Source organism: Eptesicus fuscus, chromosome 5 (assembly GCF_027574615.1).
Source record: "Eptesicus fuscus isolate TK198812 chromosome 5, DD_ASM_mEF_20220401, whole genome shotgun sequence".
Lineage (NCBI taxonomy): Eukaryota > Metazoa > Chordata > Mammalia > Chiroptera > Vespertilionidae > Eptesicus > Eptesicus fuscus.
The window spans coordinates 66,882,934-66,897,780 of NC_072477.1; the positions used below are offsets into that span (position 1 = coordinate 66,882,934).

General features: G+C 41.9%; 1 protein-coding gene across 1 annotated transcript in view; it reads right to left on the minus strand.

Moving 5' to 3' along the window:
* Nucleotides 1-14,847, minus strand: part of BUB1B (BUB1 mitotic checkpoint serine/threonine kinase B) — a 72,978-nt gene that overhangs the window by 43,626 nt on the left and 14,505 nt on the right. The window contains exons 4-5 of the mRNA XM_008142993.3: nt 8,022-8,218; nt 4,541-4,710 (exon numbers count right to left, since the gene is read on the minus strand). Of these exons, the coding sequence (XP_008141215.2) occupies nt 4,541-4,710; nt 8,022-8,218 (367 nt within the window). The remainder of the gene's footprint in view (nt 1-4,540; nt 4,711-8,021; nt 8,219-14,847) is intronic.

The following is a 14,847-nucleotide window of genomic DNA, read 5'->3' on the forward strand; positions in this document are numbered from 1 at the left end:
TTCTTTAGGACCATATACACTCTTTTACTCTAACTAGAGACCCAGTGCACAATAGCTTTGCTGGGTAGAGTAATCTTGGTTGTAGGTTCTTGCTATTCATCACTTTGATATTTCTTGCCACTCCCTTCTTGCACCCTCTCAAATCTAACATCCCTCTCACAATCGGGGACTGCTGGCTTCTAACCGCTTGCCTGCCTGCCTGCCTGCCTGCCTGATTGCCTCTAACCGCTTCTGCCTGCCAGCCTGATCACCCCCTAACTGCTCCCCTGCCTGCCTGATTAACACCTAACTGCTCCCTTGCTGGCCTGGTCGCCCCCAACTGCCCTCCCATGCTGACCTGATGGCCCCCAACTGCCTTTCCCTGCAGGCCTGATCTCGCCCCTAATGGCCTCCCCTGCAAGCCTGGTCCCCCAAAACTGCCCTCCCTTGCTGACCTGATGGCCCCCAACTGCCTTTCCCTGCAGGCCTGGTCCCCCCCAACTGCCCTCCCCTCAGGCCTGGTCACCCCCAACTGCCCTCCCCTGCAGGCCTGATCTCGCCCCCAACTGCCCTTCCCTGCCAGCCTGATCGCCCCTAACTGCCTCTGCCTAACTGATCACCCCTAACTGCCCTCCCCTGCAGGCCTGATCTTGCCCCCAACTGTCCTCCTCTGCCGGCCAATTTGGTTCTGAATGGTCAGTTTCTATGCCAGTCAGCGTCAAAAGCTCTGCCTCCTAGGCAGCCATTTGCTCCTCACAGTTCACCCAGATTTGGTTCTGACTGGTTGGTTTCTAGGCCAATCAGCGTCAAAAGCTTTGCCTCCTAGGCAGCCACTGGCTCCCCACAGTTCACCCATATTTGGTTCTGATTGGTCGGTTTCTTTTATTTTTCCTGCATTTTTAAAAATAAATCTTTATTGTTCAGATTATTACAGTTGTTCCTTTTCCCCCCCATAGCTCCCCTCCACCAGGTTCCCACCCCACCCTCTGCCCTAACCCCACCCCCACTGTCCTCATCCATAGGTGTATGATTTTTGTCCCGTCTCTTCCCGCACCCCCTATACCCCCTTCCCCCGAGAATTGTCAGTCCACTCCCTTTCTATGCCCCTGATTCTATTATATTCACCAGTTTATTCTGTTCATCAGATTTTTTTATTCACTTTTTAGATTCATGTGTTGATAGATAAGTATTTGTTGTCACTTTGATGTTCATAATTTTTTTTTAAATATATTTTATTGATTTTTTACAGAGAGGAAGAGAGGGACAGAGAGTCAGAAACATCGATGAGAGAAACATCGATCAGCTGCCTCCTGCACACCCCCCACCGGGGATGTGCCCGCAACCAAGGCACATGCCCTTGACCGGAATCGAACCTGGGACCCTTGAGTCCGCAGGCCGACGCTCTATCCACTGAGCCAAACCGGTCTTGGCCGATGTTCATAATTTTTATCTTTACTTTTTTCTTCTTCTTCCTCTTCTTGAAGAATACCCTTCAGCATTTCATATAATACTGGTTTGGTGGTGATGAACTCCTTTAGCTTTTTCTTATCTGTGAAGATCTTTATCTGACCTTCAATTCTAAATGATAGCTTTGCTGAGTAGAGTAATCTTGGTTGTAGGTTCTTGCTATTCATCACTTTGAATATTTCTTGCCACTCCCTTCTGGCCTGCATAGTTTCTGTTGAGAAATCAGCTGACAATCATATGGATGCTCCCTTGTAGGTAACTAACTTTTTCTCTTGCTGCTTTTAATATTCTCTCTTTGTCTTTTGCTCTTGGCATTTTAATTATGATGTGTCTTGGTGTGGTCCTCTTTGGATTCCTTTTGTTTGGGGTTCTCTGCACTTCCTGGACTTCTAAGTCTATTTCTTTCACCAGGTAGGGGAAGTTTTCTGACATTATTTCTTCAAATAGGTTTTTAATAACTTGTTCTCTATCTTCTTCTGGCACCCCCATAATTCGGGTGTTAGTACACTTGAAGTTGTCCCAGAGGCTCCCTAGACTATCTTCATATTTTTTTATTCTTTTTTCTTTTTCAGTTGGGTGTTTTTTGCTTCTTTGTATTTCAAATCTTTGACTTGATTCTTGGGATCCTCTAGACTGCTGTTGGATCTCTGTATATTATTCTTTATTTCAGTGTATGCTTAATTTCTAGTTGGTCCTTTTTCATATCCTCAAGGGTCTCACTAAATTTCTCGGAGGTTTCTAGAAGATTCTTGAGTAACCTTATAACCATAGTTTTGAACTCTATATCCAGTAGTTTGCTTTTCTCCATTTCTTTCATTTGTGACCTGTTTCTTTGTCTCCACATTTTGGTTGCTTCCCTGTGTTGATAGAGCAGCTTTGTGTGCTAGGTGTCCTATAGGGCCCTGTGGCTCAGCCTCCCCAGTTACCTGAGGTGGGCACTCTTGGTGCACCCCTTTGTGGGCTGTGTGCACAGTCTTGTTGTAGTTAAGCCTTGACTGCTGTTGGTATCACTGGGGAGCAATTGACCTCCAGGCCAATTGGCTGTGAGGACCAGTTGTGTCTATAATGGGTGAACTTCTGTGCTGGAGACACCCTTATGGGGCAAGACTTGCTTCAGTGGGGCTTTGGCGCTCACTGAGTCTGCTCCCCGAGTGTGTCTCTTCTGGATCTGAAGAGTTGTAATCTGGATGGTCTTACTCTGACCACTGGGTACACTGGCTCTTAGATCTCCAAGGAGGTGCAAAGTCAGCCACTACATGAGGCCACCGAGCAGGAGCTACAGAGAGATCTGTAGATTCCTCCTCTTTGTTTGGGGTTTGGAGGTGCCCAGATGAAGTCCAGCTGTGAAGCATTGCAAGCTGCTGTCCAGCTTTGGGCCTTCTTTTGGAGGCTCTGGGGCTCTCTGACCCAGCTGTAGTATGTTAGGTTTTAGATTGCAGAGGGCCAGGCCATTCATATGCAAAAGCCTCTGTGCAGTTTGGTGGGATTGTAAATTGGATGGGGCGGGGTCTCAGGGAATCACCAGGGTGGAGCAAACAGTAATGGCTGACTGTCAGCCCTGCCCTGGAGAGGTCCCCGGGTCTCTGTGTCCCATGGCACCGTGTACGAACAATGATCGCTGCAAGCACATCTGAGAGAAAGCCGCCCTCGTGTTCTGGCCCGATGCCAGACAGTCCAGTTTCTCCCCATATGAGTCTGGGTCCCCAGTCTTGCCCGGAACTGGAGTTCAGAGCAAGCGTGAGCTTGTGTCTCCCTCCTGATTGAAAAAAGACAACAGCATACTCAGTTGCCAGCCCCTTTCCGTGCACGTGCCTCCATACCTCCGCACCTCCTCCGAGTCTCAGTGTGCTTTTCTCTTTCCTTCTAGTTGTATAATTTCCACTCAGCCAGCCTTCCTGTGGTTCTGGATGATATCAGTTTTGTCTTTTAGTTGTAGTTTTGAAGTGGTTGTGCGAGGCAGCAAGTTCAGGTGTTTACCTATGCCACCATCTTGGTTTCTCCGATTGGTCGGTTTCTATGCCAGTCCGCGTCAAAAGCTCTGCCTCCTAGGCAGCCATTGGATCCTCACAGTTCACCCGGATTTGGTTCTGAATGGTCACTTTCTATGCCAGTCAGCGTCAAAAGCTCCACCTCCTAGGCAACCATTAGCTCATCACAGTTCACCCATATTTGGTTCTGATTGGTCAGTTTCTATGCCAGTTGGCGTCTCTGGGCCTATAAACATAGCCTGATCAGAAAGGCAGGGCTGATCAGCAGCCCCAGTGGAGGCCTGGAGAGAAATGGAGGCGCGGCTGCTGGCCAGGTTCGGAGAGAAAGAGACAAGTCCTGATCAACAGTTGCCACAGAGGCTACGGATCAGACCCTGCTCTCTCCGGGCCTGATTTGCAGCCCCTTCAGCAATCAGTGCTGGGTCACCATGCCTACAGCCACAGCAGTCAGCACTGGGTTGACAGGGTTGACATTCACAATGACCGAGCCTCCGGTCATTGTGGATGTGACGGACCCAGGGTTTTTATATATCAGGATTGTAGGATCTCCAAGAAACAGTCTAACTATTGGTAAGTTGATACCAAGAAAGGGTAAGAGATTTTTAAAAAATATTCTCATTTGCATGTCTAACTGGTATAAATTTAGTTAATAAAAGCTTATTGCTCTCTGTACCTTTTGTTCAATGTTGCTATAAACATAAAATTTACCTAAAAAATAGTGAATTAAAAAAAGCTTATTGTTGTTCATCTTTAGATGTACAAAGAGAGCCCAATTTCTGGCCCCAAAAGACTAAAGACCATGTTAATACATTCTCTGAGACTCTGGACATGTAAACTTTATTTTGACAAGACATATCTTTTTTTGACTAACAATTCTTAAACTCAAAAACTCTTGATGCTTCCTATATTAGGTTTTTTAAAATTAAGTCACAAAATCGCTGACAAGTTTTTTGTGTACACTGTGATATCAATTCTCCTTAGGCTTCCTTCTTTTTGCTACCTAGTACTCAGAATACTAGGATAATGTCTACATATATATTATCTCTACATAATTTGCCTACCACCTGAGACTAAGAATTTCCCATAATAACATTTAACAAACATACCCTTGAGAGCACCTCCTACACGGCTGATTGGAGCTCTTGCTGTCTTTTTCCCTTTGCTTTTTAGTTCAGCCAGTGTACTTCGTTGTGGTACAGAGGACCCCAAATCTTCCTCCTCCTCTTCTTTCTCAAGTACCAACAGAGTTTGCCGAGTCACTCGAGCTTGGAATTGTCTAAAGTAAAAAATGAACAATTAACTTTTGGTGAGATGAACACTACTCACCAGATTCAAAAGTTCTAATTTGTTAAAACAAACAAGGGAGAAGGGTAGGATGGGAGAAGAAATATGTAGAAAAAGCCCAAGAAAGTGTTTATTTTCTCAGGAATAAAGAAAACCACCTTGAGATCAGAGAGGGTTTAGGCTAGAATGATTTAACACCCCCTTTTAAATGTCCAAATTTGACTAATTAAAAATATTTTGAAGATCACCATTAGGTTTGTCTGAAGATAAAATCAGGGTGACTAAAATTACAGAATTTATTAAAGTCAGAGTTTCCCACCATTTTTTTATTATAAAACTTACAAAATAGTTAACAAGAGTAAATAAGTACCTAAATACCCTTCATGTAGATTCACCAATTGTTAACTTCTTGCCATATTATTTTATCACTGCCTTTATGTGTGTGTCTCTTTCTCTCTCCATACAACTCACCATTTTTGTGGAATCATTCAAAATAAAGTTACATCCAACATAACATTTTACTTTAGTAAAGTTGGCAGAAGTTTGAAGACTAAAGTTCTTGTGCTGCTGTTAAAGTTTTAGGTATTACAAAAGAGTAAAAAAAACACACACAAAAAAAACAATAAACTGCAAGTGCTGGCCAACATGGAGTATGCCCATGATAGCACATACTTCTCTCTCTCTTCCTCCCTGCCTCTCCCCCCCTCTCTCTTTGATTGGAACTAAAATCTCTAGATATAATATAAAAAAAGCAACTGAGGCCTCTGAAAAGTAAACAAAAGCAAGTGAACTGTGGAGAGGAGACAAACTTGAAGAAATAACCGACATGGGGTTGTTTCCTGTTTGTTTTCCCTTCTCTTTTTTCTTATGGTTTTGAATTGTTGCAAAGGTGCAAAGTTAAAACTCCTAGAGAAACCTCATCTTTCTGGCCAGATGACTTGGAAAGGGGGACTCTGAGGGCCAATGGGTATGGGAGATATATGGGAGAGGATGAGCTGAAGAAGAGGATCTCCTAATCCTGTACAGGAATTGACACAAACCCTAGACTCACTCCTCAGTCATGTATGCACAGGTCAGAACCATGGCAGCACAGAAAAGGCTGTGAGAACTGAACTGTAACATAAACCACTGCCCAAGTCCCAGAACAACCAATGAGCAACACACATGACATAGACCCCCAAGGTCTTCAATATTTAACAGACACTGAAATCTCATAAGATGAGAAAGAACTTGAGACATCTGAATGTTGGTTACCTACTAAGACATTCAACATTCTCCACAGAATATTAACCAATAGGACCCAGGGTCTAATAACATAGTATCATTATAAATGTCCAGGATATAATCCGAATTTGACACACAAATAACCAGGAGAATGTGACCAATTCTCAAAGAAAAAGATAATCAAGAGATACTAACAGTAAGATGACACAGGTGTCCTAGCTGGTTTGGCTTAGTAGATAGAGCATGGGCCCGTGAACTGAAGGATCCCAGGTTTGATTCCAGTCTAGAGCACGCACCTTGGTTGCAAGCTCAATCCCTGGACCTGGTTGAGGCCTGTGTAGGAGGCAACCAATCAGTGTGTCTTTCTCCCATCAATGTTTCTCTCTGTCTCTTCCCCTCCCTTCAACTCTCTCTAAAAATCAATGGAAAAAATATCCTCAGATGAGGATTAACAACAACAACAAAAAAGATGACACAGGGGTGGTGGGAGTTTTCAGAGATTTTAAAGCAGCTATTAAAACTATGCTCCATGAGATAAAGGTAGAAACATTTAAAATGAATAAAAAGACTAAAGTTCTTAGCAGAGACAGAGAATATATAAAAAGAATCAAATGGAAATTTTAGACCTGAAAAACACAATTATCTAAAATAAAAAATTTACTGGATGGACTCAATATCAGAATGAAGAGGGCTGACAAAATAGTAAACGAACCTGAAAACAAAATCAATAATTGGCCATTCTGAAGAATAGAAAGAAAAAAGGTTTAAATTTTATTAAACAGGAACTGAGCTTCAGGGACCTGTGGAACAATTATCAAAAGGTTTAACATATGTATAACTGAAGTCCCAGAAGAAGAAAGAAAAAAATATAGGCACAGAAAAATATTTTTAAAACCATGACTGAAATTTTTCAAAATTTGTGTAAGGTATACATTTAACAAAATTGTAAAAGCCCATTAAACCCCAAATGGATTAAATTACATCTAGACACATCACAATCAAACTGCTGAAAACCAATGTTGAAGGAAAGAATCTTAAATGAACCCCAAGAAAAATCAACACATTACAGTCAAAGGAATTAGAAGAGCTACAAAGAAGAACAGTTAGAGAATTCATATTACCTGATTTCCAGATTTACTATAAAGCTACAGTAATCTAGATAACATGGTATATACTAATGAATATACAAATCAATAGAACAAAATAGAGTAACAGAAATAAAACTACACAAATGATCAAACTGAAACTGATTTTTGACAAAGGTGCAAAGGCAACTTAATGGATAAAGTCTTTTCAACTGCAAAAAAATAAAGAAAGAACCTTGACCCAAACCTTATACAAAAATTAACAATTATGCAAAATGGACCAGAGATCTAAATGTGAAAGTAAAACTATAAAATTTTAAGATGAAAACAATGGAGAAAATCTTTGTGACCATTGGCTAGACAAAATTCTCAGCTATAACAAAAGCACAATCCATAAGAAATAACTGATGTCAGACTACTTCAAAATTAAAAACTTTTATTCTATAAAAGATATTGTTAAGAGAATGAATAGATCATCAGAGTTAAGTGGGAGATAGGCTTACAAATCACTTATTTGACAAAAGACTTGTATTCAGAATATATAAAGAACTCTTATACCTCAAATGCATTATGCTAAATGAAAGAAGCCAAACACAAAAGGCTACATATTTTTATTACTCCATTTATATGATATTATGGAAAAGTCAAAACTTTAGGGTGAGAGAATAAATGAGTTGTTGCCAGGGGTTGGGAGTGAGAGTAGGTGTTGACCACAAAGGGATAGCATGATAGAATTCTAGGGAGTGATGGAACTAGTTTACTAGTATATCATGATCATGGTAATGGTTACATGTCTCTTTTCATTTGTGAAAACTACTTATAAAACTGTACACCATAGAATGCATTTTACTGTATGTTAAATATGCCTTTTAAAAACTGAATAGTAACACAGTAAACATGCCAATCCATGGAGAGTACTTTATTAGATGCAAAAATGACCATTTATAGCCACTAGTTATAAAGAGTTAAAACAAGCTCTAGAGAAGCATCTTACCGGTGCTGGGATTGCAATCTTTCCAGTGGTTTAGCCTTCCGTTGAATCCCTTCCTGAAATATCATATCTGCCTTCTTAAAGTTTTCTCTAGCTTCGTATTCTTCAGCCCATGAAATATAGAACTGAGCAAGTGAAACGGCAATCCCTTGGTTGTGTAAATAACTGTACATATCCAAAGGCTCGTTGCATAAATGCCCCTGTAACAAATTAAAAGCATTAACAGTTAACTGATTTCTATTCACTTACTGTCTATTATGTGCCAAACAATCACTGGTCATACTATCTGTAGTTTCTGCATTGGAAAAAAAAAAATCTATATATATAATCTATATATATAAAAGGCTAAGTGACCGTCCAACTGGTAGCTATAATGCTCAATGACCACCAGGGGGCATATTCTCCAACTGGTAACTATGACGCATACTGACCACCAGGGGGCAGATGCTCAATGCAGGAGCTGCCGAGTTGCATTGACTTGGTAGCGGTGGTTCTTGGGTGATGCAACCGGAACCAGAGAAGAGGGAGCCAGATTCCATGGTATGTCACCGGAGAACTGCCCTCTTGCAATCTGGGACCCTTGGGGGATCTGAGAGAGCCAGTTCCGGCCCGATCCCCACAGGCCAGGCCAAGGGACCCCACCTGCCAGAGGGACCCCACTCACTCCGCAGACGCCCTTCAAGCCACGGTGCCAAGGAGGCCGGCCGGGGAAGAACCAAGGGAGGTTGGCTCTAGGGCAGGGGTCCTCAAACTTTTTAAACAGGGGGCCAGTTCACTGTCCCTCAGACCATTGGAGGGCCGGACTACAGTTTAAAAAAAACTATGAACAAATTCCTATGCACACTGCACATATCTTATTTTGAAGTAAAAAAACAAAACAGCAAAAACACCTGCATGTGGCCCGCGGGCTGTAGTTTGAGGACGCCTGCTCTAGGGCGTGTCCAGCCCGTCTCGCCCAGTCCCACCCCACTGGCCACCGTCTAATTAATATCCTTTCAATGTGCATGAATCCGTGCACCAGGGCACTAGTTATAATATATTGTTGTAAGGATGATACTGAAAGGACCTAAAAAAAGACAAAAGGACCTACAAAGAGAACAGAAGAGGTTAATTTGTGAGAAAAAGGAGGAAAGACTTCAAGAAGGTATGATATTTGAGTGTGGCCTTGAAGGAAGAATAGACTTATATCAGGTAGAGCAGTGGTCGGCAAACTGCGGCTCTCGAGCCACATGCAGCTCTTTGGCCCCTTGAGTGTGACTCTTCCACAAAATACCACGGCCTGGGCGAGTCTATTTTGAAGAAGTGGTGTTAGAAGAAGTTTAAGTTTAAAAAATTTGGCTCTCAAAAGAAATTTCAATCGTTGTACTGTTGATATTTGGCTCTGCTGACTAATGAGTTTGCTGACCACTGAGGTAGAGAATGGGAAAGAAGGGCACTCTAGGCATAGAGAATTGTTTGTAGGGGTGTAGGCAAGATAGGAGTTTGGAAAAAAAAAGTGTGACAGGAGTTGAATGTCAAGCTAATCAATTCTGAATTTACCTGAGAGTCAATGTATGTCTGTTGGGTGGGGGAGCTATATGACAAGGTTAAATCTGTATAATATTCTCTTTTTATTTTTGTTAATCCTCAACCGAGGATATTTTCTCCATTGATTTTTAGAGAGGGTGAAAAGGTGGGGGATGGGGAGAGAGACAGAAAGACACACACAGAGAGAGAAGCATCGATGTGAGAGAGACACTTCAATTGGTTGCCTCCCTCACGTGCCGGGACCAAGTCCTCAAATCTGGATTTTAGAAGGGAACTTGTAATTCTAGAGAATTCTAGTAGCAAGAAAGGGAGTATGGGTGGAAATCACTAAAAATCCTACCACTGACAGTTTGATGTACTTTCTTTAGTCTTATACAGAATAAGATGATTGTTTCAATCATTTTATAAAGCTTTAATAATCAAAATTGCTTTTATTACACTTGGTGCATCACTCATTTTTCCCATGCTGTGGCTTACTCTTCACTATTACTTTTAAAATAAACAACTTTTAAGTTTGCACAATTACAAATAATTCTATAATAAATATCTTCATGCATACAACCATTAATGTTTTACACTACCCTCTAAAGAAAAAAATCCTAGTAGGACTATGTTAAAAAGTTAAAAATTGCCTTTTACAAGAGTCATACAAATTTAAAATGCTAATAGTAATTCCCAAATACCAATTTTTAAAACTCCCTTACTTTATGTAATAATGGCATTTCAGTGTTCCAATTAGTTCTTTTACTATCAGGGAGGCTACCATTTTCTGTTTATTAGATGTATTTTCTCTCATATCTACCTTTTCCTGATTGTCTAGCCTAAAATAAGTCCTCCTTGTATGTATGCCCACACAACTCAATACTTTCCCTCTTTTTTTGTTACTTTTACAATTAATTGCTTAACATCTGTCTTTCACAATAAAGCAAGCTCCACAAACACAGAAAACTTTGCTCTCTACTATATCCCAATCCCTAGCCAGGGTCTGGTAGAAAATGGTTGAATAAATAAAATGCTACATTTATATATTTCTCTCACAAAAACAGTATTTTATAGTTTAATTCTGCAGTAAATGATTTTTCTCTGCTTACCCAAATTAGTGATGTTTTCCCGTATGTGATAGTGCTTCAAGCAAAGTTACAATTCTGAATGTGTTATCAGTGTAAGATCCAGTCTTAACACAGATTTCACTTTATTAACAACTCTCTGAATAGCTCTGTGCAGCATGGAACTGCCAATAAAAGCTGGCTGTCCCTTGGTTATTCCAGAGTGCTAAATGAAATCACTTAAGAAAACATAAATTAAGGGGCAACATGGTTAGAGTAATAGATCCAAAAGGTAAACAAATCTTTTCTTTTTATTGAATGTATTTGAGTGACACTGGTTAACAAAATTATACAGGTTTCAGGTGCACAATTCCACAACACATTATCTGTGCACTGTATTATATGTTCACCACCCCCAAAAAAAATCTTTTTGGTAAGCTCTAAAAAGCCAAACTAAAACAATTTTAACTAAAAATACTGGATTTTTCTAAAAATAAACATCCCCTTAGATAAACTGTAATTATCCCTTATAAAAATAACTCTGATTGGAGACATCTTTCTGCAAATCAAAAGATAGTCAGAAAACCATCTGTTACTCCTCCTGACTATCCCATAAAGAAAAAAATAATAATTTAATATGCCCCTTGTTATCCATGTACAATGTTAAGGTTATTGCTGACCATTCTAGGGCTGATCATTTGAATTTGAGGATTGTCTAGAATAGTGTTTCTCAGATTACCTGTGGTGAAGGGGCCAGTATTGGGGGCGGGGGGAGGGGGGGATGTGTGAGGATGTGTGTGTGTGTGTGTGTGTGTGTGTGTGTGTGTGTGTGTTTAAAAATTTTCATTCCATCGTGGAACTGATATTTTTAAATACAATAAAAACAAGTTATTAGATAAATAGATAATGTGTTTGGATGTTGTGATGTGAAATGTTAACAAAATTTCTAAATGGTTACTCAATTTTTATACGTATCTTGAACAGTCTGCAGACCATTCTTTCAGGAGCTCTAGTCTAGATTATGATTTTTTTACTTTATAATAATGTCATTGCTCTTCAATACCAACACCAATATAGCATCAATTAACTGTTACTTTTAAAAGCTCCAACAATATATAACCATAGAATCCCAGGGTTAAGTCACTTTAGAGGTTTACCCAGTGTAACCTCTTAAAAAAACACATATAAGAATATTATATAAGAGTCTTCCAGTCAAGATGGTGGCATAGGTAAACATGGTACTCGCCTCCTCCCATAACCACATCAAAATTACAACTAAACTACAGAACAATAAACATTCAGAACTACGTGAATTCTGGCTGAATGGAAGTCCTACAACGAGGGATTAAAGAAGAAGCCACATTGCCCTGGCCAGTGTGGCTAGGTTGGAGCATCATCGTGTACACTATAAGGTGGTGGGTTAGATTCTCAGTCTGGTACATACCCAGGTTGTGGGTTTGAACCCTGGTTGGGGCGCATGCAGGAAGCAATTGATTGGTTTCTCTCTCACATCAATATTTCTCTCTCTCTCTTGCCCTCTTTCTGGATCAATAATAATAATTAAAAAAAAAGCACCACCAGCAGCAACAGCCACATTGACTGATAGAAAGGGTGGACATGTGGAATGAACTGGTTCCACATGCACATGTGGCAGATAAAAATTGGGAGAAGCCCTAAGTGGTTTGGCTCAGTGGATAGAGCGTCAGTCTGAGGACTGAAGGGTCCTGGGTTTGATTCTGGTCAAGGGCATGTACCTTGGTTGCGGGCTCGATCCCCAGTAGCGGGTGAGCAGGAGGCAGCTGATCGGTGTTTCTCTCTTATTGATGTTTCTAACTCTCTATCCCTTTCCCTTCCTGTCTGTAAAAAATAAATAAATAAATAAATAAATAAATAAATAAATAAATAATATATATATTTTTTAAAATTGGGAGGAATATCTCAGCTGCAGAGGTCCCCCCTAAGGAGTGAAGAATCCCAACCCCACACAAGGCCTCCCATTCCAGAGTTCCAGTGCCAGGAAGATAAGCCCCCATAACCTCTGGATATAAAAACCAGAGGGGGTTGTGGCTGAGGGAGACAGAGGTCTGCCAGAGTCCCAGGCAGTTTCTCTTAAAGGGCCCACTCACAGGCTTAGTCAGACTCACTCCCTCTAAGTTCTAGTCCAGGGGCAGCAGCTCAAAGGCATTAGGGGCATACAGAGAGGAACTGATTTGTCTGGCATCAGGGCAAGAACTGGAGGAACAACTTTCTCCTAAACAGAAATGCTGGTAGAGACCATTGTTCCTTTTCTGAGTCTTCTCACCACAGAGCAGGCAGGTGGGAACCATATCTGAGTCTCTATCAACTTGACTATCACTGTTCACCTGCCCTGGTGATTCTTTGAGATCCTACACTACCCAAATTGTGAACCCACACAAGCTGTTTCCAGTGGCTTTTCCATAGGAATGGCTTATCTTGGCTCATGCTTCAGACTTAAAATCTCTCAAACAAGCAGTATCTGGCCTCGGCATGCCCCATACCACTCATTAAGTGGCCCCAGACCTGGCATTAGTGCTAGCCAGGCATGGTTCATAGCTTGGTCTCTCTTGGAGACCAAGCCCAGCACAAGTAGCAAACATCTGCAGATCACTTTGTAGCTCATGCTGGGTGGCCCGGGGCAGAACACAAGCAGCAGCTGACTTTGGCCTGCATCTATGGGGAGGCCCCAGAGCCAGTGCAACCTATCCTCCACAGTGGTTGGAGATTGATGGTCAGTGGTTGCAGCCAGTCCTTGACACTGACTGGCCTAGGAGTAAATCCCTTCCATCGACGTGCCAACAGCAATTAAGGCTCAACTATAAGAGGAGGGTCTTCATAGCCCATACAGGGGATACACTTGGAGAGCCCAGCTTAGGTGATCAGGGAGGCTATGCCACTGGACCCTAGAGAACCTCTACTACATTAAGTCATTCTATCAAGCCTGGGAGATGTAGTAACTCTACCTAATACATAGAAACAAATATAGGGAGGCTGCCAAAATGAGAAGACAAAGAAACACGTCCCAAATGAAACAAATAAAAACTCCAGATAAGCATCTACTAGTGCAGAGCTCAAAACACTGGTTATAAGGATGCTCAATTGAACGTAGTGAGAACTTCAATGGCATAAAAAAGACCAGTCAGAAATGAAGGATACACTAACTGAAATGAAGGATACACTAACTGTAATGAAGAATAATTTATAGCCCTATCCAGTTTGGCTCAGTGGATAAAGCATCAGCCCGAGGACTGAAGGGTCCCGGGTTTGATTCTGGTCAAGGGCACATACCTTGGTTGCAGGCTCGATCCCTGGCCTTGGTCAGGGCTCATGTGGGAGGCAACCAACCCATGTGTCTCTCTCACATTGATATTTCTCTGTCTCTCCCCGTCCCTTCCACTCTCTCTAAAAAAACCAAGGGGGGGGGGGGGGTATATCCTTGGGTGAGGATTGACAACAAAAAAATAGTAATTTACAGAGAATCAACAGGACAGCAAATAAAGATGAGAATCAAATCAGCCATCCTATATAATAAAAGTGTAATGCAAATCAACTGAACGGCAAAACAGCGGAATGACCATCCAGCCAGCCATCCAAGACCATGCTATGACACCCACTGGCACCAAGCCAACCAAGGTGGGTGCGATGCGATTGGTCGGGGGACTGGCCATCGCCCCATGATCTCCCTGCAGAGGGAGGCCCAGGCCACCAGCTCGTGGGGCAATCAATCGGGGGCTCCATGATCACCCCAAAGAGGGAGGCCCAGGCCACCGACCAGCAGGCTTCAATGGGTGGGCGGGGCCTCCCTCTGCGAGGGAAGCCCGGGTCCCTGGTGCTGGAGGGAAGCCGGTGCCAGCAGCCGGGGGAAGAAAGGCTTCCTCTTGCACGAATTTCGTGCATCGGGCCTCTAGTTTGGAATACAAGAAAGCAAAACACACCAAATCAGAATAGCAAAAAGAAAAAAGAATCCAAAAAAGTGAGGACAGGGTAAGAAGCCTCTGTGACAACTTCAGCTGTACCAATATTAGCATCATGGTGATGCTGGAAGGAGAAGAGAGCAAGAAATTGAAAACCTATTTGAAAAAAATGACAGAAAACTTCCCTAACGTGGTGAAGGAAATAGACATATAAGTTCAGGAAGTGCAGGGAATCCCAAACAAGATGAACTCAAAGAGGCCCATAGCAAGACACATCATAATTAAAATGCCAAAGGTTAAAGACAAAAAGAGAATCTTAAAAGC